The sequence below is a fragment of the Cydia splendana genome, chromosome 3 (genome assembly GCF_910591565.1).
Source record: "Cydia splendana chromosome 3, ilCydSple1.2, whole genome shotgun sequence".
In the NCBI taxonomy this organism is placed as follows: Eukaryota; Metazoa; Arthropoda; class Insecta; order Lepidoptera; family Tortricidae; genus Cydia; species Cydia splendana.
In genome coordinates this window covers 20,316,534-20,339,909 of record NC_085962.1, presented here as the reverse complement: position 1 = coordinate 20,339,909, position 23,376 = coordinate 20,316,534, and the positions used below count along the sequence as shown (strand labels likewise).

Sequence of the window (23,376 nt, the reverse complement as noted above, 5' to 3'; positions counted from 1 at the left end):
TCTTCTCTACCGGTGTCGTAATTTCCGAAGTGCTAGTAGTCAGACTTGGAAACGTGCGCGTGTGGCCTATTTACAGAACAAATACTTTAAGCTACAACAACCTTAGTACTGAGGGAAGTAGTGTCATAAGGTGCAAATTTTGGTATCGGATTAATTCACTTAGCACAGATGTAATATACGTAAAGCTAAGCTATTTGAGCCCGGTAGACATCCGCCACCCCCCGGCAGGTAGGCAGGGGGGCAGTCAAAGTAATTTGTAATGGATCAACTCCTTTTTAACCACGTTAGAGGATGAATTTTTAAAAACGCTGAAATTACTTTTCTTGTATTCTAGTAATATGCACATATAAAAAGTTTCAAGCCCCACACTCGAAAAATTTTTTGATCTCCATACAAATTTTCAACCCCTACTTCGCCACCTTAGGGGATGAATTTTCAAAAACGCTGAAATTAGTTTTCTTGTATTTTAATAGTATATCTTTTAACGAAGTTTGAAATTCCTAGCTTAAAATAAAACATGAACCCCATACAAACTTTCTTCCCCTTTTTAACCCCCTTAGGGGTTGAATTTTTCAAAATCTCTTCTTATCTCTTGTACACATTATAAATGTAACCTGGTGTGCAAATTTCAACTTTCTAGCATTTCTAGTTTCGGCTGATAATAGCAATAGTTGAATAAAAAAATATCACGCCGGTTTTGATTTATTCGTCAATATTTTTATTTTTTTCTATTAAACTGTACATCAAAGGTCTCAAAAAAGAATTCCTCATGCCCGCTTTATCTGGAATTGATACCAAACTCGAGGTGGTAGGTAAATAGAAGCCGATATGCGGCGTGTAACTTTGGATGCCCCCCTGCCTACCCACCAGGGGGTGGCGGATGGCTACCGGGCTGGATTGGTTTAGCTTTACGTATACTACATCTGTGCCAAGTGAATTCATCCGATACCAAAATTTGCACGTCCCATACATTTGGTGACACTACTTCCGTCACTATAGCTAACAACATCACGTACGCAGCTCGAGCGATTATAATTATAATCAAGCCCTAAGATCTCACGTACAGATGTAGTGCATATTGTTGAAGTGAAAACTTCTTTAGCGGTGCTGAGCACTTTTTGTGATGGGGAAAAATGTTAAACTCGCGAGAGCGTAAGACGTAACCCTCTCTTTCTACCGCGCGGCGAAAATGTATGCCTGAGCATGCTGTTTCGTTTAGGCGGAGCAGGGCGCTTGCGTGACGTCACGTGTGACAGACACTGTTACAATGTCATTGAGTTTTTCTTTTTTGATTTAAATGCCATCTAGTGAGTTTCCCTCAAACTGGTACTAATATAACTCTAATACTCACAGTGATGTGCTTAGGGGTTTCAAGTAATGCGACGAAATAACGCTAGATGGCGTTAACCTCAATTATACATAGTGCTGCAGACATTTTGCACTAGATGGCGCTGTTATTAATATTTTGAGTTACAATGTCATTGAGTTTTCACTTCTGCCGGCACTCCCGGAGTGCAACCCGTTGTTTTTTTTTACATCGTATTTTCTCGGAAATGTTCGTATTTTTCATGCTAGGTACTTCAGTCAACCTCAGTACTTTTAGTACCGAGACTGATTGAAATAGCAAGAGTTCGTATATACAAAAATAATAGATAGTATAGAGGGGTCCTGTCATTGTAAATTTTGTAGTCACTGTAAATTTACTGCCATCTATCGACACACGACTAAAACTCAAAATGAAAACGCATAAAGTTATCAAATAATGTATATATATGGATAAATGATTTTATTATTTTTATATCATTTTGATCCATGTTCATTCACTGATATCTATGTGTTAAAATTGTTAAATATGAAACGGTGTCGTCACGCCATCTAGCTGAGGATAGGCTAAAGGTGTGTGCGACATCTATTCGAGAATGACTTTTACTTGAATTCCGAGGCACGTTTTTTCCTTAGACTTTATACGTCTTATACGAAGTTATATATGTCTTTGGTATATACTTCCGTGAAAATACGATGGAAAATAATTATGCACTAGGTACGTCTGTACAATGTATTTTAGTTAAAAAAAATAGGCTACCTGGGCAAGCCGGACATCATTACTTCCTTAGGCTTGTTCTGCTAAAAATTAACGTTTTGTTGTTTCCTTGTTTTACATATTTCCACTCTATTGCTATTTGCTAATCCGTATTAGTAGCCGTAGGTATATTCTGAGTTCTGTTCTGAGCTCAAATCTCAGGATCTCACACCTAAATTAGCGCGACCAGTGCCCTGTTTATCAAAAGCTTGTAACTTGTAATACAAGTGGAAGTCCCTTTCTAACAAAAGCTGTCAAAAAGGGACTTAAACTTGTATTACAAGTTACAAGCTTTTGATAAACAGGGCACAGGGGCCCATTTCTCGAACGGTATTAGACTATTATTAGCCCACGAACTGTCAAACCGTATAGGTTGGCAACTGACTAATACCGTTCGAGAAATGGGCCCCTTCCAATAGGTTAGCTAAATTATAAACAATTTCGTATTTATTTCCATTCATCGATTATTTTTTCATAGTCACACTATGGTGCTATTTCTAGTCTAGTCAGAAACTATAGGTGTGTGAAGTTTCTTACCCGTTTATGATATTTCTCGTAGTGATGATCTTCCTGCGCTCCGTTTTGGTGACCTCCCATCTTTAAAACAGCTAAAACATATAAGCTAAATTTGAGCATTCAATATGTAATAGGTACTTCTTAAAGAAGTAGACATTATTATATTATACTTTTATTACGATCACCACTTTGCTGGTTAAATTATGTGATTATGAAAATGGAAATTGCTAAATATTGAAGTGATTTATTTATTTGGTTGATACCGTCTTAGCTAAAAGCAATAGGCTGTCATTACCTTTTTGTTCGTCGCGCCGTCTTTTCTGTTCTAAAATTGCTGTTTCTTCAGCTCTATCCTAAAGAAGAAGAAAAAAAACATTATATTTCCAAATAGGCGAGGTTATCTTATAAGTGTCAATGCGGAGAAGACGTGAAATAGGGCGTGACGTGACGTGATATAGACGTGATATTTTCTCTTACTTGTGTACATACATCGCTCAGATCTCAAACACACATATATATATATATATATATATGTATGGAGTCCTCTCGCATGGTAGAAAGGAAGAACTTTAGGTATTCCTTCTGCTCTTCCGACCTTATGTAAGAGTATGTGTGCAAAACGCAAGTTAACCCTTAAATGCATAGTGTTGCCAAATGTCTACAAAGCATTAGACAGCTCACAGATTTAAAAAAAAGGCTTACGTTCTTAAACGCACCTTTATACCAAACGTCAAGTAGTAGGATGATGATTTAAGGGTTAAATTTACGCAATATTTTTGATTTATAAAAATTACATTCATTTTAAAACGAAAAGTCGGAAAACTTGGAAAAATCCTGAAGTTGATAATTTTTAGTATGTGATTTTGAACGGTGTTTTCGGGGTTTGTAATCATTTTATATTTAAAAACTTTACCATAGGTATATCACAAATAGTGTACCTTTCTAATGGTAGTAAAAAATTCATATATCTATTACTGAAAATTACATACGTAGGTTGCCCTGAAAGTTTCGGGAATTGCATACTTAGGAACGTATATTTGACATGTGTTATACCTCTTTGTTACAAGCATAGTCTCATTATTCGAAAACACTGGCCACTTAGAAAAAAAAAACAATGTTCTATTTTCAATTGTTTTTTAAAGTCGTTGAGTCGCTGGTGAAAATGGAGCTGTCACGCGAAAGTTTTAGAGCAATGATTTATTATGACTTTAAAAGTGGATTAACACAACAACAATGTGGAGACCGATTGACTATTGCTTTTAGTAGTGAAGCACCTTCGAAGACGACAATATACAGGTGGTATTCGGAATTTCAACGTGGCCGTGTGTCTCTTGCGGATGACGTACGTGAGGGTCGACCGAAAACTGCCGTTACCGATCAAAACATCGATGTTGTTCGCCAACTGATAAAAGAAGATAGGCATGTTACATATCGGGAAATTCAGGAGACTTTAGGCATTGGAATGAGTCAGGTACAAGTTATTTTACAGCAAGAGTTGGGCGTGCGGAAGTTGTTTTCCCGGTGGATTCCTCACTTGTTATCTGACGACCAGAAAACGGTCCGTGTCAATTGGTGCCACAAAACCCTAAAAAGATTTAATGGAGGAAGCTCAACTGCCGTTTTTAGTATTGTGTCAGGTGACGAGTCATGGATTTACGCATATGAGCCTGAATCCAAAAACCAATCTCGAGTATGGGTTTACGAAGACGAGCCGAAGCCAACAAAAGTTGTTCGTTCTCGCAGCACGATCAAAAAAATGGTAGCCACGTTTGTCTCCAAATCGGGTCACGTGCCGACTATTGCTCATGAAGATCGAAGAACTGTCAATGCCGATTGGTATATAGGCGTTTGTTTACCGATTGTTTTTGCTGAACTGCGAAAAAATAACCCTAACCGCCGTATTATACTACACCATGATAATGCCAGCCCTCATACTGCTCAGAAAACAAACGACTATCTGAAGGGCGAAAAAGTCGAATTACTGGACCATCCTCCGTACAGCCCCGACCTAAGTCCCAACGATTTTTTTACTTTCCCGAAAATAAAGAATCGGTTGCGTGGTCAGCGTTTTCAGACCGCGGAAGAAGCAGTCCACGCTTATAAAATGGCCATTTCGTCAACCCCCAGTTCAGAGTTCAATAACTGTTTTGAAAACTGGTTTCAGAGAATGAAAAAGTGCATTAAACACAAAGGAGAATACTTTGAAAAACAATAAAAGTACTTTTATTTCATTTAAACGCGTATTTTTTCCAATTCCCGAAACTTTCAGGGCAACCTACGTATTTACTTAAATATGATTTAGCCAATTCAACTTCTAGCACTGATTTCGCAGTGAAAATCGAAGTTGTATTTTTACTATTTTTCCTAGAATCTGCAAACAATTATGTGATACATATATTAATTTCGAGCAAAAAGAAAAAATCATGCATTTAAGGGTTAAAAGCGACGAAAGAGCTTGTAGAGTTAGACCAAGCTACGTTGGCAGCGATTTTGATAGCCCAGACCAGACAGTGGTGTTATTTTAAACCTCAAACTTCTATGAAATTATGACGTTTAAATTAACTAACACTTGCACTGCTTGGGCTCCAAATCGCAGCCAACTTAACTTGGTCTATCTCTACTTAGACGGTCTTTTCCACATTGATCTTAATCTGTTTCTACACCCACATACTAAAATGGCACTTGTAAAGTGTTGTGCAGATATTACCAAAATTCTTTGTCAAATTGTTAACGTTTTTTAAATTTTTAGTTAATTTCCGATGCATTTTTCGATGTTTTTGAGGTTATAGTAGGCTTTATATAATATTGCAATTAAAAAGGGCACTAGACTACCCGGGGTGCATTTATTTGTGTGTTATCACGAAAATTTGTTCCTGAATTATGAATGTTATATACAAGTATGTATTTATCTATATAAGTATGTAAATATAAATTTAAAAGTGGAAAAATTACTGTCTTGGGTGAGACATGAACTCACCCAAGACAGTAATTTTTCCACTTTTAAATTGATTCTAAGCTTAAAAATTAAAATTAGTATGTAAACATATCGTCGCATAGCAACCATAGTACAAGCTTTACTTAGTTTCGGGCTAGGTCGATCTGTGTAAGACTGTTCCCAAATATTTATTATTTATTTAGTGTAAGTGCAGTGTCCGTCCAACTTACCCGCTTGCGGCTCATCTTACGTTCTTTACGTTCATCACCCCTGACTTTAGTCTTTCGCTTTTCCTTCTCGGGTGACCGTTCCTCTATCTCTTTGCCCTGCTTGTTCAAAAAAACATGTTAAATCATGCATTCAGATGACCGAGCAATAATAAAATTCATTATATATAACTATCTACATATTTACAGCTTATGATTTTTTTTACTAGCTATTATAAAATTGAGTCAAAGGAAACGTTGAATACGGCAATAGGGATATATTTGTATTCTGACATCAAATCCTTGCATTCCTTGCAGAAGTATATTTCTTTTGTAACAATACTTCCTCTTTACACAATGGTCTTCCCTGTTATGCTGTAAGTCCACCCAATCTGTCCGGTATCTATCAGTAGGCTGTATGAACATATATGTATGGAGTCCTCTTGCATGGTGTAGCTTCCTTTTTGACAGTAAAAATTAGTTGCACATATTCACTGGATCATTTGACTCAACCTCTTTACAACATATAATATTAACCTTACCATAGCATACTTGGACTGGGCTGATAGACCAACGACTCACAGCTTTTCTGATTTTACGGCTTCCTGGTACGAAAAGTTTAGTAAAGTTTGATAGTATTTAATATTTATAAGATTTTTTGTATTTTCTTCATCTTCATTCTTCATAATAATCTTGATGGAAGTTTCACACGGGGTTATTAGATTATTTAAATTGTTGATATTCTTCAGATTCGCAGCAAGCTTGTAGCAGTATGATGAATAATTTCAGTGTTATTTTAGGATTCCTTTGTATTTTCAATTCTCGTGCATCTCCTGTCTTATCTTTTTTACGTTTGAACACGAAGCGTTGTCTTAGTTGCCGATGTTCACAAAATAGTGTGCGAATGTGGACGGTTCCCAACTTTTCCCTTCTTGCAGTTTATCGCTAATGGTGCGGTTGATGGTCTTCAATAAGATCAAGTTTTCTATTTTATCCTATTTTTCTATTGTATTAGTATTTATATTATTTGTGGGCATTGTTTACATTTGTTACTCCGTTGTTCATGCTGGTTTTGTTTATTCTTATACTATGCTTTCTTCATTTCTTACTTCGTTGTTTATGCTGTATTCGATGTTTCTTTCACATTATGTTTTTTTTCCTTTGTAGTTTGTGCCATTCTCAATTATTCCCTTACAGTTTGCATTTTCTTTATATCTTACTCAGTCGTTCTTGCTGTGACGCCGGAGTTACGTTTCTGATATTTTTTAATTTACATGTTTTACAGAGTCCGTTGTTTTTTAATTGATTTTTTAGACACTTATTTATCACTGGCTAATGTTTTTAAAGTCTTTTACACAATATTTCTTGAGGGTCCGGGTAGTTTGCAAGCACTTGTACGAGTTTAATTTCCGGTGCGGTCGTGGCCCAGCCCAATCCTCAGTCCGGCGCAGCCGCGACGCGGGGCCAGCTACTTACAACGATACTCACCTTGCCGTTACTGCTGCTTTCGACTTTACGGCGTTTCACATCTGCAAACAATTTGGAATGTAAGTATTTGTATGTTACATACGCCGTTGTTTGATTACTCACAACACAGTTTAAGGTCAAAAAACAGTTTTAGGCACAGTATGTATAAGTTACTCTATGGTTTACAATAGGCGCGAGTGCTGCACTCTGGCGGCAGAAGATTGCAGAATACTCCCTATTTGTGTAAGATGTCCTAATATTATATATAATAATGGAAACAAGGCGATCTGTCTGTATTAGGTTTTAGAAATAGACAGCTGTCTGAGGGACTTCGTGGGCAATATTGAGAAAGTGTATGGTAGGTACTACGCAGCCATATATTTGAGCAGTAGGTTGATTGCTCACCTCGATCGATGTCATCGGGCGGGTGGCGATGGTCGTGCGGCGGCGACACGGTCTCCAGATAACGCTCCTCCTGCACAAACACATACAACATAACACCTGTCCCAAGGACGCGATATACCATCTGCAGAAGCTTACCTCCGAGTCCTACACGAAATCACAACGTGATTTCATACCCTCTTTAGGCTTAAAGTCCTAGTATTACGTACTTAATAAGTTGCATTTCTTTTGTTCAGTTATTTTCAAACAAAGAAAAATCAACTCCAATTTCCTACGTTATATGACCATATTTCACTAGCACGTTTTGGATTATTATTCTTGTATGGCTGGGCCTGGGTTAAAAATTGTATGATCAAAAACTCATGGGACTTGGTGTCTTTGGCATTGGCTGGGACTAGAGGGATTAAATGATCATTTAGATGGTGCGAGAACTCGTATGCGAGTTTATTGCAGTATTTGATGAATCTGTTGCGGCCTGCTCGGCCCGCCACTCTACCAGCGAGTTACTGATTCGTTATTATAACTTAGTAGTCGGCCAAGAGATATTATGTTAATTCAGGATTCATTTGTGTTAATTTATAAAATGACACATCATTATTATGTTTCAACTTACTCTGTGTTGACGTTCTCTCGGTGATCTTTCTTTGCTTCTAATCTCTTCTTTGGCTCTTTCTTTAGATGTCCTAAATGTATAATACATCAATTTAGTTTAGGTAATTTATTACAACATTCTGTATAACTTTGGGAACAAATCAAACTATTTATAAAATACTTCGATTTGTGTTTTTAAAGTAGCCACACCAAACTACTATAAATAAATTATAAACTGATATAGAAGAAAAAATAGGACGAAGTCCTCCAGTGGCACCGGCCTCCGCCAAAGGACGACTACGTCACTTTTTCTTACTATATGACATCTATTTTAGTTTATAAAATTCAGTGTAGTATTACAATTATTTTAACGATTACTATAATGTATTTTTGTCGCCAAATGATAGCATGTTTAATTAATTGACGTGTTTAATGTGTTTGAGACATAATTATAATAATCATCATCATCATCATCATCATTTCAGCCTATATACGTCCCACTGCTGGGCACAGGCCTCCTCTCATGAGAGGGCTTGGGCTATAGTCCCCACGCTAGCCCAATGCGGATTGGGGACTTCACATACACCTTTGAATTTCTTCGCAGATGTATGCAGGTTTCCTCACGATGTTTTCCTTCACCGAAAAGCTAGTGGTAAATATCAAATGATATTTCGTACATAAGTTCCGAAAAACTCATTGGTACGAGCCAGGATTTGAACCCGCGCCCTCCGGATTGAAAGTCGGACGTCATATCCACTCGGCCACCACCGCTCATCATTTATAATAATAAATGTTGTTATTTTGAAGTAATGAAGCTGGACTTACACTCGCGCTTCGCGTTTGGATTCTTTGTCGCGCTCGGACTCCTCTCGGCGCCGGTCGCTCGTGCGCGACTCCCGTTTGTCTGTTTCTGATGAAAATAAAGGAAAATGGTAAGTTTTATTATGTACTTACAACAATCATTGCAAACCAATGTGTTTGATTTGCTTATCAATTATAAGTTAAAATCAGAATAGCCACTTATTGAATTAACACATGCTTAGGTACAGTGTTTTCATTCATTGATTATGTATTTACATTCAATGAAGTAATTGAAACTTAAATTGGTCTCTCCTTCAAGGGAGAAGGAGGCGTAGTAATAAAACTCCATGGGTTACCAGCCCTGCTAGGAGCTTTTTAGATACTTAAAATCGGAGATACCTATAATGTACTTAAGTTTATGTTTTTTTACGTTATGTTCTTTTTTTGTAATTATATTGTATTCAAGTAAATGCATTTTACAAATATTAATTATTCCCAATCAGTTACCACCAAGTTGTTACCAGTGGCAACATCTGAGATTTTTTCTCATTTGTTCTGATTTTTTCTCAACTGTAAAAAAATATTTTCTTCTCAGTTGTTCCCAGTAGTGGTAAAAGGTGAGAAAAAAAAATGTCAGTTGTCGCCACCGGGAACAACTTGAAATAACCGAAAGTACATACCCGGTTGTGGCGGCGGTGCGGTGCCCGGGTCCTGCGCGGGCGCATCCTCGCGCGGCGCGGGCGCTCCCCCCGCCGCCGCCGCCGCCGCCTTGTGCTTGTCGGCGGGCGGCAGCTGCACCACCTGCACAGGCGGGGACACTATATTACTTATCTAATTTCACAATTTTCACATCTAACATTTCAATGCCTTAAAGTCGCGGACTGGACGTGAGCGGGCGCGGCGCGGCGAGCGGCAAATCGAGACCATTCGTACATTGCGCTTGATCAAATGTATGACCGTCCTTGATTTGCCGCAGGCCGCTCGCGTCCAGTCCGCGGCTGAAGAGGGGGCATAAAGCCAGGAAATAGAAGGGAACAAAATACAGTGTGGAAAGATAAGTCGGGTCCTGGAGGAAAACTACCTTAAATCCCTAAGTTGGCTCATTTTACTTACAGGAGACATTCCTTATTTTTAAAAAGAAACAAAACTGCATTTAAACATTTTCTAAAACTCACTTGCCTCGCCCGGGACTCGAACCGACTAAAAATTAAAAAAAATAAACACTCGCAATTTTATTCTACTAGTCGAGACAGTTAATGATAATATTTCTCCCAGAAACATTAGGTCTTACACTCGTCTGTCGTACACAATATCCATAAAATCTAATATTTAGTACAGTCGAGGACATACATATATATAAAAGATAAAGGATATAAATATGTATACATTTTTTCACCTTATTTCAATGGGCTAAGGGGCTATTCATAAATTACGTCATTTCAAATTAGGGGGGGGGGGGTCTGGACATCGGATGACGGTAGCATGAAGTAGGAGGAAATGGGGTCATTTGAAGCATGATTTTTGGATGATTATAGGGGGGGGGGGGGTCCAAAATCGTCAAAAATCGATGACGTAATTTATGGACAGCCCCTAAGGTGAAGAAATGTATACATATTTATGTCCTCGACTGTACTCAAGATTTTTTTAGACAAGCTAAATTGAAGAAAAAAAGAAAAATCTTAGAATGCAGTTTTGTTTCTTTTTAAAAATAAAGGAATGTCTCCTTTAAGTTAAATGAGCCAGCTTAAGGATTTAAGGTAGTTTCCCTCCAGGGCCCGACTTATTTTTCCACACTGTATATAACATAACGCGCGAAACTTGCGACGGAATATGGCCATAGCGCGATTTTATACGTTGAAAATATACTTCTGTTTAAAATTTTGCTCGTCGCGCATCGATGTCGCCGCGTCTCGGCTATATAACTAGCTACTTTATACCTACTACAATTATACTGGTGTGATATGCAGGGTAACGATATAAATTAAAATAAAACGAAACTTTTAACATAAATTAAATTTTCTGATGTGGTTGATGTGGTAAGAAACACATTGACAATATTAACACGACTTGCAAATGAATAATTGGCCCACGAGCTAAGTAACTTCCTCACGAATCTATTTAATCAAATTAGCAATTAATTGTACTGATAAGAATCGAGTTATGGTCGCCTCGCAACTATGCCCTAGAACAGAGGTCTCCAAACTTTCTGACCCGAGTTTTTGCAGGTCAGATTGTACGGAATATTTCTTTTTTCGCCGGCCGAATTGTATGGATTCCTTTTGCGGGCAAAATTAACGAGATCGCGGGCCGTAGTTTGGAGTTCAATTATGCTGACCTGATGGAACTCGCTCTCCCTCATCATGCTGGACATGCGGTTGCGCAGTTGTCCGCTGTAGCCCGTCGCCAGCACGTACAGATCTTGCCTCTGCGTCTTCTCCTCTTCTCTCACCTGGTGAAACGTGTTCATTGTTAGTTTGTTTCGTTTATTCGATTAGTACATGATATTTTTTAAATTTATTCCTTACTTTTTCAACTTTCTTCTCGATGATTTGTGCCAGTTTAGCGAGCACGGGGAACCGGGGCAGCACCCGGATGAGCACGATCAGCGCGTTGCGGATCTGCACGTAGTCGCCCGACTCCAGGCACACCACCATGGCCTTGGTGATCTTGTAGTGCCACTTGTGGCACACGTGTCTGAACAATACATTTAGCTACGGTTTAATATGAAGTGAAAAACAATAAAAAAAAATATTTATATAATCACCAAAAGTTTTAAAACCAGTGTTACCAGAGTTAAAATGACTTGAAATATCTGTGCGAGCGGGAATTCGCAATATGTCTAGAGTTAAACCATGCAGCGATTCTGATATCAATTATGACGTTTAAAATAACACTTGCACAGTCTGTGCTATCAAAAACGCTGCCAACTTAGCTTAGCTGAACTCACTAACGCACCGGATCCTCGTAAGTTTAGATTGCCACTCAAACGCCTCAACACTGACCTGTAGTTCTCGTAGCCGACGTGGTCGTTGGCCTCGGTGAACTGGTTGGACACGCGGTACTTGGTGACGAAGCCGGGGTAGTGCGCGCACTCCTTGTGGAAGGTGGCCTTGTCGGCGTGCCAGCGCATGGCCGTGCCCAGCACGCGGCACAGGAACAACGCGTAGCGCGCCGCCTCGCCCTCCGTGCACGACATCACCGAGTACGTGATGTCGCAGAACAACTGGCAACGATACATGCTTATTATTCTTATCCCGTTGAGCGCATCTCGGACACTATTTCAATTTTTAGGGTTTAAACTGACACAAGTCTTGAAAGGCGTAATAATTTATCGTTGGTACCGAAACGTATCTACATTCTAATGTAGGATTTAGTAATAGCCGAGTGGATTTTGTGTATTAAGCACGAATCCAACGGGGTAAGTTAAACGCTAAACTGACTATTCAGAATAACTATTATTAGGGTCGGTTGCACTACAATGTGTCATCGTCAAAAAGATCGCAAAATTTATTTGAATGGAAAGCAGGCCGTCCAGCGTGGTCGATGCAACCGGTCTTTAGAGATCTGAAGTTCACTTAAAAGAAATAATGAGAAAGCTATGAGATATTTTGATTTTTAGTTATACCGGTAACGGTCCCTGGATGAAAATAAACTAGCTCAAGTGGACGTTCCGAACAAAAACATTGTCTAAACGATAAACAAAGGCACCGCGTAAATGGTACAGATGTACTTAGTGCGTAATTATTTTCCATATTTTTTTCACGGAAACGTACGAACGTGTTTTGCTATTTCAGTCAATATCGGTACAAAAAGTAATGAGGCTGACTGAAGTAGCATGACAAATACGAACGTTTCCGAGAAAATACGATGGAAAACAATTGCAAAACAAGTATGCATAATAGAAATCAACATCGCCGGATGGCTAGCGGGCATCGGGCACACTCACCCGGTCGTAGCACAGCAGCGTGGAGAAGTTGGGCGTCTTGAGCGCGTGCACGGCGTGCACGAACTCGGCGCAGAAGAGCGCGTCGGCGGGCGTGAAGACGCAGCGCGGGAACAGGCACAGCTGCATGAGGCGCGTCACCGTCTCGTTCTTGGCCGACTTCACGGCGCGCGCCGGGAACCAGCCGCCGCACGAGCGCGCCAGCCGCGCCGCCACCAGCGCCACGTGCGCCTGCTGCCGCGACCGCTCCTCCTGGCGACGGACGGCACGTTAGAGGGAGACAACATACGCCGCGCCTAGCGAAACCTACGTCGGAAGGTATGGCCGTCGCGCAGGTTTTTACTTTTAGGGCTGATTTAGACGGCCCGTGAACTCGCATACGATTCGACACGTAATCGACCGACCGATTAAAACCCACGATGCGCCGCAATGTAATGAAACTCGCATGCGAGTTCTCGCATCGTCTAAATCAGCCCTTAATCTCGACATTAGCGAAATCACCGAGACATTGATAAAGCCATACACACCCAAAAATTGGTTAGAGAAAATTTAAGTGCCAATATATCATACAACATAACATACACCGTGTTTTTATTGAATTCCGTTAACTTCGGGGTATAGTTAAGTACGTTTATAAGAACTAAATGGCATAGTTAATTTTCAAAAAACATTTTTTTTTTGTTTTTTTTTTGTTTAAAAAGTAATTAAATGTAGCATATAGCGTTGTTGTAACACGGGCATTACATTTAACTCAACCAAACAATTGAAATCTGTGACATATCAATGTCATTTCGTACATCAATCGACCGAGATTGTACTTAAGTTTAGTAGCAAATGTATGAACTCATTCTAAACACTAATCAATATGTAAGCCGGCCCTAAGGCAAGTGTACACGCTTGTAGAGGCCTTATAGGAAAAAAATAAATTATGGATTATCTCCGAAATGGACTTAATTAGAACATCGGTGTCTTCGAGAAAGTTACTTGATTTAAGCTCAGGAATACACCCTTGAAATTAACGGAAATCAAAAAAAACACGGTGTATATGGAATTACATAAAGATAAGCAAAAATCTAAATACCTGCAGTTTATCTATAAGCGTATTGAACCGCTCCTGCTCTTTCTTGCCCTTCGTGCCCTGCGACGAGTCCTTGGCGGCGGCCACCGCGGCCGCTCTCAGTCGCTCTATCTCTCTGTCGTAACATTCTTCGGGAACTTTTAGATCGTACATAGACAGGGACCTGCAAATAAAACAGTTATTTGAACAAGATTCACAATATTTTTAGATTTTATTACTACAGTGAAAGATAATTGAAATCTGAAAGTACCAGCAATATTGTGTCAATTAACTAGGTTTTCCGTTTAAATTGACCGTACCAAATATCCACATTAAAAAAACTTGCCTCAATTATAGAATTCTTCTTAATAGAGGTTCCGTTCCGGCGGCAAATTTATTTTAAGGAGGTGCGAATAACCATTAAAACTATTAAATTCCGCCTAATATTCGGTTCCGCAAGATCTGAACTTAAACATAATGGCCGAATATTCGTATTCAGCAAAGTCCATATTCGGCCCATCTCAAACTTTACCCCCTTATTCAAAAACGCGCTACAAGACTCGAGTCTCAGTTAGTTAATTTATGTTTCATCCCTTTTTTACACATTTATAAGTCTAAATGACCCAGTCTTACTCCATTATAAGTCCAAATGAGTTCAGTATAAGACAAACGATTATTATTAGCTAATTGAGAATTAATCATTACAACCCGTCTTGAGCTTAGACTAACATTACATGTAAAAATGAGACGTTGTCTATGAAAAGGGACCTTATTGTCAATGGCGTTTACGCCATTGTTAACGATGCTCCGATATAAATACAATACCGCGCGACGCTGTGCGGCGTAAGCGCCATCGACAATAAGGTCCCTTTTCATAAATAATGGCCCAAATGTTTACCAAAACGTGACGTAGAACTCTGGTGAAATATCCTCCCAGGTCCTGAGAGGCAGCAGGGGTGTGATGGCTTGTACTACCGGTTCCAGGGCCTCCTTGGACGCGACGCTGTAGCGCTCTATCGCCATCTCCGTGCTGGTGGTTTTGCTGTCCGCACTTTTACGTAGCAGTTCCACTTTGGCGGCGATTTTTTGGGCTAACACTGGGCGGTGGAGGAAAAACGCCACGTCGGCGTCTACGTGGTAATCGCGCAGGAGTTCCTGAAAGAAAAAATAAGGTCATTATACCTATTTTAGTTTTTCTTTTATGAATTTTTTTTACGATCAGACGATCGTCCTACGATGATGGTTTAGGTTAAAAGTGTAAAATAAAATGTTGACTAAAACCATCAGACATTATCGATCAACCGTCGCTTATGGCTCTAGAAATCTTACTAATACATATTATAAAGGCGAAAGTAACATGTCTATTAAATATTTCTGCTTTAACAGCTGAACCGTAAATCTGGTAAAAAAATGGAATTTGGTGTAGTAATTGTTTGATTCTCGGAAATCAGCCCTTAACCCTCTATAATGGTGTCAGTAATTATGCAAAATTAAACCCTATCACTTTGAAATAAAGTTCAAAATCAGGTGGGAAATATATTCCCTCTGGTTTATAAAGGCTCAAGGGATTGAAATCGGGTGGTAAAATTTACTATGGAAGTTAAATGGTTGCGTCTACGGTTGCGTGTGACGGGAATAGCCGTAAGCCCTTTCAGATCCAGCCTGGAAAGTCAAGATTATAAAAAAGAAGGTAAGAGCTGATTTAGACGGCGCGCGAACTCGCATGCGATTTTAGTTACATTGCGGACTGTTGGTTACGTCCAACCGACCGATCAAAACCCGCAATGTATGAAACTCGCATGCGAGTTCTCGCATCGTCTAAATGAGCCCTACGGCAAGGTACCTGTAACGGCGGCAGCCTGGCCGCGTAGTCGTCGGGCGCGTGCGAGGAGGCGAGGAAGGTGCCGAGCTGCACGAGCGCGTCCTGGCACTGGTCCGCGAGCCGCCCCACCACCTTCAGCTGCGAGCCGTGCGAGTTCTCGCATCGTCTAAATGAGCCCTACGGCAAGGTACCTGTATCGGCGGCAGCCTGGCCGCGTACTCGTCGGGCGCGTGCGAGGAGGCGAGGAAGGTGCCGAGCTGCACGAGCGCGTCCTGGCACTGGTCCGCGAGCCGCCCCACCACCTTCAGCTGCGAGCCGTGCGAGTTCTCGCATCGTCTAAATGAGCCCTACGGCAAGGTACCTGTAGCGGCGGCAGCCTGGCCGCGTACTCGTCGGGCGCGTGCGAGGAGGCGAGGAAGGTGCCGAGCTGCACGAGCGCGTCCTGGCACTGGTCCGCGAGCCGCCCCACCACCTTCAGCTGCGAGCCGTGCGAGTTCTCGCATCGTCTAAATGAGCCCTACGGCAAGGTACCTGTAGCGGCGGCAGCCTGGCCGCGTACTCGTCGGGCGCGTGCGAGGAGGCGAGGAAGGTGCCGAGCTGCACGAGCGCGTCCTGGCACTGGTCCGCGAGCCGCCCCACCACCTTCAGCTGCGAGCCGTGCGAGTTCTCGCATCGTCTAAATGAGCCCTACGGCAAGGTACCTGTAGCGGCGGCAGCCTGGCCGCGTACTCGTCGGGCGCGTGCGAGGAGGCGAGGAAGGTGCCGAGCTGCACGAGCGCGTCCTGGCACTGGTCCGCGAGCCGCCCCACCACCTTCAGCTGCGAGCCGTGCGAGTTCTCGCATCGTCTAAATGAGCCCTACGGCAAGGTACCTGTAGCGGCGGCAGCCTGGCCGCGTACTCGTCGGGCGCGTGCGAGGAGGCGAGGAAGGTGCCGAGCTGCACGAGCGCGTCCTGGCACTGGTCCGCGAGCCGCCCCACCACCTTCAGCTGCGAGCCGTGCGAGTTCTCGCATCGTCTAAATGAGCCCTACGGCAAGGTACCTGTAGCGGCGGCAGCCTGGCCGCGTACTCGTCGGGCGCGTGCGAGGAGGCGAGGAAGGTGCCGAGCTGCACGAGCGCGTCCTGGCACTGGTCCGCGAGCCGCCCCACCACCTTCAGCTGCGAGCCGTGCGAGTTCTCGCATCGTCTAAATGAGCCCTACGGCAAGGTACCTGTAGCGGCGGCAGCCTGGCCGCGTACTCGTCGGGCGCGTGCGAGGAGGCGAGGAAGGTGCCGAGCTGCACGAGCGCGTCCTGGCACTGGTCCGCGAGCCGCCCCACCACCTTCAGCTGCGAGCCGTGCGAGTTCTCGCATCGTCTAAATGAGCCCTACGGCAAGGTACCTGTAGCGGCGGCAGCCTGGCCGCGTACTCGTCGGGCGCGTGCGAGGAGGCGAGGAAGGTGCCGAGCTGCACGAGCGCGTCCTGGCACTGGTCCGCGAGCCGCCCCACCACCTTCAGCTGCGAGCCGTGCGAGTTCTCGCATCGTCTAAATGAGCCCTACGGCAAGGTACCTGTAGCGGCGGCAGCCTGGCCGCGTACTCGTCGGGCGCGTGCGAGGAGGCGAGGAAGGTGCCGAGCTGCACGAGCGCGTCCTGGCACTGGTCGGCGAGCCGCCCCACCACCTTCAGCTGCGAGCCGGGGGGCTCGCCGTGGGAAATCTCTTCATCGATATCTGACACAAATTCGTACGTAAAGATGCGTTTTAAACAATACGGAACACTGTATTAAAAATAAATGATTTCACACGACGTACGAAATGTCTTAACAGAAATCATCCATTTTTGGCAGTCTATCTGTCATCTCTTAAAATTTTTCTTTAACCCTTTTTCAGTCACATTTCCCGAAAAACCAACCTAATTTGAACCTTAAATCGGATTGCTAAGGTTCAAATGAACACATGTGGCCGATTCGATAAATGGTACTATGCCTGGAAAAGGGTTTACAGCTTACCTTTCCATACGCAGCAGTGGCGCTGCTGAGCGGCCAGTATGCAGAGTGATATGTCCAGGTTGTTTCCAACTATGGCCTCTTTTAACCGCGCTGACGACCTTCTAGTGTTGCGCACTTGAGAGAAGTAACCAGCCTATGAAAAAACACATACAGTCAAGGAATTTGTACATCGGTGGACCTTATTACAAAAGGCATAAGGTCCACCGATGTACAGTTAACAGTGTAGGCGATGGGTACAGAAAACGAATTCTATAACCGTTCCGAAATTAATTCGCCGTAATCGTTAAAAAAATACAAATTTTATTGCTGCATGTGTGGAGCGGCCAAGGCACTCATAAAATCTGAACACGCCTCTACTGTCAAGGCGTTGAAGTGCGCGTTCAGGTATTTTTGTTCACTTTGGCCGCTCCGATATATCTGATGGCGACTGTACATAATTATAGATTCTAACACTCGATAATTGCGTTATTTTGTTACTTTTTATGAACACTTCTCGTTACATTAATAATCATGGTATTGGTACGGGGAAAAGTGATGAAAATAACAACTGGTCCAGCTTGATATGCTAGCTAAGGGTGGTATTCCACCTGTCCAATTTCTTTGTCCAGTGTGTATTGCGTCTCACATTTTTCTTAATGAGAGAGTGAAACGCTATGACATTGGACAAAGAAATTGCACAGGTGGAATACCCCCCTAACTAAGAGACTTTGCACGGTGAATATAAGCAATGACTTACCTCTCCTTTTAATAGTTCGCCTCCAGCCATCGCATCTAATTGCTCCGCAGTCATTTCTTCCGCAGCCTCTATGCCAGCCATCTTTTGCACTATTTCTTTCAGTATAAGCAGGTCTTGGCTGTAATCATACATAAATACGAATTCAAAGGAATCTACTATATACGGCAGAAATTCATTTCATTTCGAGGGCGAAGGCGAAGATTTAAAAATATGCTTCGTACCTCTGATGCGCCTTGAGGCGGTTGGCTACAAACTGCAGCAGGGCGGTCAGCTCGATATTGTGCTTCTTGAAGGCGGCGCCGGCGAAGGCGGCCAGCGCCTGCAGCCACGGCGGGTACGCGGCGCCGCGCATGGCCCGGCACGCCACCAGCGCCTCCAGCAGGCAGTAGCCCAGCACGTCCAGCGACAGCGCCGTCAAGTATTTCAGGGACTCCACCACCGGACCGATCAGGTTGTCGTACGTTTGGATCTGGATACGGTAATGGAAAGAAATGATGTAATGACCTGTTATCCTGATACATTTTTACTTTTTAAGTGGCGTCTGTACGGACCGATTCGCGAATGGCGCCCAATCCTCGTATTTACCATATTTAGAGTCCGGGAAATGTCAATTCGTAGATGAGATTTGATTTTGTCGGATGATGCTAGGCAGGGTCCGATAAAGAAGACATGTAGTACCGCTAACATGGTCGTACCTGTAGCAACATGTAGTCGAAGAGGAACTGCGGGGCCGCGTGCGACAGCTTGCCGATGAGGCGGCCCTGCGGCTTGATGTTCTCCTTGGAGACTCGCTTCATGATGTGCTTGATCCGCTGCAGGGAGTTGCCCCGCACCCGCATCAGCGCCGGCAGACGCTCGCCGGATTCGTTCTTCCAACGGGAGTACAGGCAGTATCTAATAACAAGAGTCCATGTAAGCAAATTTTGCACTGACTTTAGCAGAACAAAGTGAGGGTGTCATATTTTCATTGAATAAATCGACGTTTAATGATGACAATGCTACAATTTGTCATTATATAATATAATAAAAGGACGACGGATTGCGTAACTTTCCAATAAATAATCAATTTTTTTATATTAGTCATTGCCATGACCGGTACTGACATTTTCATTAGATGAAAATCCGTTGTGGTTTTAGAGTTTATCGCGAACATACAGACAGGCAGACGTGGCTGGGGACTTTGTTTTATAAGGTGTAGTGATTTTTTACCGGCATTGATATGGATAAAGTTTGAGCAGGGTATAAACTTCTTCGGCCATGCAACAGTTGCCTTCCATCAGGGTGAGCGAGGGCAATATGGCAGCGTCGAGCACAGTGAGGGCTTCATGTTGCAAGGGATCTTCTTTTAGCGAACGGGATGTTCGCAGTATACGTATTATCTGAAAACAAATGTTTCACTAAGTTTATTCTATTCTATGACTCGATGAAGATCGCGTAGTCACCAGGATGAATTGTACCAAGCAGCAGTAGCATCTACCTGGAGCACTCCACTGCCACTTGGCACGCGCCTTCTTAACGCGTGTCGTACGCCCGCTACATTTGATTGTTCAATATTAATCTATTGGCTAAAACCATAAAGGGTAACTAAGAAACATTGAACATCGTTCCGACCGTTGTTTTTTGGCGCATTCGGTTTGTGATTTTAAAAATAATGCTGAATATTCACCAGAGGAGCTCAGCTCAAAAACTAAAGACTATACTGTCTCTGCCCGCTACTTCGTATGCGTAGAAGTGTTTTATCGACTTACTTTGTACATTAAAATGGGATCATAATGGAGCGAAGGCCCCAATAGGATCAATGCAGGGATGACGGTCTCTTTCATGTCTTCGAAGGTGACGCACGCGGGAGGGGCCAACGGAGACGTCAGCGGTGGGATGGGTGTGCCCATGATCTTTGGGGAGACTCGACAGTGTCTGAAAAAAATCATGTTATGTATTCACATATTAAACATGGAAAAACAAAATTAGATTTGAAAGATAACTCTTTTTCTAAATTTTCCGTTTTGCACTGGAATTTCAGTAATTAATCAAACAAAGTGTTTATGTAGAACCCACTAAATTTTCAGTAGCATACTATGTTAGTAATCTGTATCTAAAACCAGTTTGATCACATGTGTTTTTCCGTTTTGCACTGGAATTTCAGTAATTAATCAAACAAAGTGTTTATGTAGAACCCACTAAATTTTCAGTAGCATACTATGTTAGTAATCTGTATCTAAAACCAGTTTGATCACATGTGTTAATAACACACAAATACTGTGTTTAAAAATCAAGTCTTCTGACTTGGTGAAGGTGAAGGCGCCTCTAAGAAATCTTAAAAATACAATTTCCACTCAAGCTGCGTTAGCAGCTTACCATGATATGTGTAATCTACCCTTAATTACGGCCTGCTACTGTGGGGTAATTCTGTTGACGTCCAGAGGGCATTTATTATCCAGAAATATTGTATACGAGCATTGGGTGGCGTTAAATTTGATGACACGTGCAGATCTCTTTTCCAAAAGTTTCACATACTCCCCCTAGCCTGTATGTATATTTTAAAAGTATGTCTTTTTACAATAAACCACCCGGAGTACTTTATAAAGCGCGAGGAAATGTGCGCGAGGAAATGTTTGCAAGGCAACTCCGGGCTCAGTACCAACATCTACTATACCAGCCAGCCTGTACTTCTGATATATGTAGGAGAAATGCTTTTAATATGTGTGTTGTAGTATTCAATAACCTCCCCAAAGAGCTGAGAATGTTGAATGGGAAAGTATTTAAAGTAAAATTGACTGAATGGCTACATGAACATTGTTTTTATAGTGTTAAGGATTATTTGAAATTTAAAACGTAATCTATAAAATGACAATTGCCGATTTGTATTTGATGTATTTAATTAACTTTTTGAGTAAATCTATCATTATCATAATACTTTGATTTTTAAATTTTAATTTCATTGACATTGTTTTATTACTATATTGTTTTAATGATTGCATGTTAATAATTAGTAAATTAGTACCTTAATGTACGATTTTGTAAATATTTTGTATGTTGATGTTGAGTCAACTGAATACTGTGTCTAACTATTTTTATTATAAGATCTGATTGTTACATATTCAAGCAAATAAATATTTTCTATTCTATTCGCTCAGCACCAGCTGGTTGCCCCAGTAGCCCTGCCACCGTACTCACTTCCTGTAGAGCGGCTCCACGAGCGCGTGCAGCATGCCGGCCAGCGCGCGCGCGGGCCGCTCGGCCACGCCCGCGCCCGGCAGCCGCGCCGCCAGCGCCGCGAACTCGCGCCACGCGGTCACGCGCAGCAGCGCCTCGCTCAGCACCGGCTGGTTGCCCCAGTAGCCCTGCCACCGTACTCACTTCCTGTAGAGCGGCTCCACGAGCGCGTGCAGCATGCCGGCCAGCGCGCGCGCGGGCCGCTCGGCCACGCCCGCGCCCGGCAGCCGCGCCGCCAGCGCCGCGAACTCGCGCCACGCGGTCACGCGCAGCAGCGCCTCGCTCAGCACCGGCTGGTTGCCCCAGTAGCCCTGCCACCGTACTCACTTCCTGTAGAGCGGCTCCACGAGCGCGTGCAGCATGCCGGCCAGCGCGCGCGCGGGCCGCTCGGCCACGCCCGCGCCCGGCAGCCGCGCCGCCAGCGCCGCGAACTCGCGCCACGCGGTCACGCGCAGCAGCGCCTCGCTCAGCACCGGCTGGTTGCCCCAGTAGCCCTGCCACCGTACTCACTTCCTGTAGAGCGGCTCCACGAGCGCGTGCAGCATGCCGGCCAGCGCGCGCGCGGGCCGCTCGGCCACGCCCGCGCCCGGCAGCCGCGCCGCCAGCGCCGCGAACTCGCGCCACGCGGTCACGCGCAGCAGCGCCTCGCTCAGCACCGGCTGGTTGCCCCAGTAGCCCTGCCACCGTACTCACTTCCTGTAGAGCGGCTCCACGAGCGCGTGCAGCATGCCGGCCAGCGCGCGCGCGGGCCGCTCGGCCACGCCCGCGCCCGGCAGCCGCGCCGCCAGCGCCGCGAACTCGCGCCACGCGGTCACGCGCAGCAGCGCCTCGCTCAGCACCGGCTGGTTGCCCCAGTAGCCCTGCCACCGTACTCACTTCCTGTAGAGCGGCTCCACGAGCGCGTGCAGCATGCCGGCCAGCGCGCGCGCGGGCCGCTCGGCCACGCCCGCGCCCGGCAGCCGCGCCGCCAGCGCCGCGAACTCGCGCCACGCGGTCACGCGCAGCAGCGCCTCGCTCAGCACCGGCTGGTTGCCCCAGTAGCCCTGCCACCGTACTCACTTCCTGTAGAGCGGCTCCACGAGCGCGTGCAGCATGCCGGCCAGCGCGCGCGCGGGCCGCTCGGCCACGCCCGCGCCCGGCAGCCGCGCCGCCAGCGCCGCGAACTCGCGCCACGCGGTCACGCGCAGCAGCGCCTCGCTCAGCACCGGCTGGTTGCCCCAGTAGCCCTGCCACCGTACTCACTTCCTGTAGAGCGGCTCCACGAGCGCGTGCAGCATGCCGGCCAGCGCGCGCGCGGGCCGCTCGGCCACGCCCGCGCCCGGCAGCCGCGCCGCCAGCGCCGCGAACTCGCGCCACGCGGTCACGCGCAGCAGCGCCTCGCTCAGCACCGGCTGGTTGCCCCAGTAGCCCTGCCACCGTACTCACTTCCTGTAGAGCGGCTCCACGAGCGCGTGCAGCATGCCGGCCAGCGCGCGCGCGGGCCGCTCGGCCACGCCCGCGCCCGGCAGCCGCGCCGCCAGCGCCGCGAACTCGCGCCACGCGGTCACGCGCAGCAGCGCCTCGCTCAGCACCGGCTGGTTGCCCCAGTAGCCCTGCCACCGTACTCACTTCCTGTAG

General features: G+C 44.4%; 1 protein-coding gene across 1 annotated transcript in view; it reads right to left on the bottom strand.

Annotated features, from left to right (window-relative positions):
* The window catches only part of LOC134789372 (THO complex subunit 2), a 36,106-nt gene that overhangs the window by 6,659 nt on the left and 6,071 nt on the right, over window positions 1-23,376 (bottom strand). The window contains exons 8-28 of the mRNA XM_063760002.1: window positions 20,295-20,460; window positions 19,756-19,925; window positions 19,242-19,440; window positions 18,768-19,015; window positions 18,547-18,664; window positions 17,811-17,943; window positions 17,372-17,532; window positions 14,897-15,153; window positions 14,023-14,182; window positions 12,945-13,193; window positions 12,001-12,221; window positions 11,524-11,692; window positions 11,334-11,447; window positions 9,679-9,799; window positions 9,023-9,107; window positions 8,220-8,289; window positions 7,610-7,679; window positions 7,226-7,266; window positions 5,762-5,857; window positions 2,892-2,949; window positions 2,618-2,688 (exon numbers count right to left, since the gene is read on the bottom strand). Coding sequence (XP_063616072.1) covers window positions 2,618-2,688; window positions 2,892-2,949; window positions 5,762-5,857; window positions 7,226-7,266; window positions 7,610-7,679; window positions 8,220-8,289; window positions 9,023-9,107; window positions 9,679-9,799; window positions 11,334-11,447; window positions 11,524-11,692; window positions 12,001-12,221; window positions 12,945-13,193; window positions 14,023-14,182; window positions 14,897-15,153; window positions 17,372-17,532; window positions 17,811-17,943; window positions 18,547-18,664; window positions 18,768-19,015; window positions 19,242-19,440; window positions 19,756-19,925; window positions 20,295-20,460 — 2,977 coding nt within the window. The remainder of the gene's footprint in view (window positions 1-2,617; window positions 2,689-2,891; window positions 2,950-5,761; window positions 5,858-7,225; window positions 7,267-7,609; window positions 7,680-8,219; window positions 8,290-9,022; window positions 9,108-9,678; window positions 9,800-11,333; window positions 11,448-11,523; window positions 11,693-12,000; window positions 12,222-12,944; window positions 13,194-14,022; window positions 14,183-14,896; window positions 15,154-17,371; window positions 17,533-17,810; window positions 17,944-18,546; window positions 18,665-18,767; window positions 19,016-19,241; window positions 19,441-19,755; window positions 19,926-20,294; window positions 20,461-23,376) is intronic.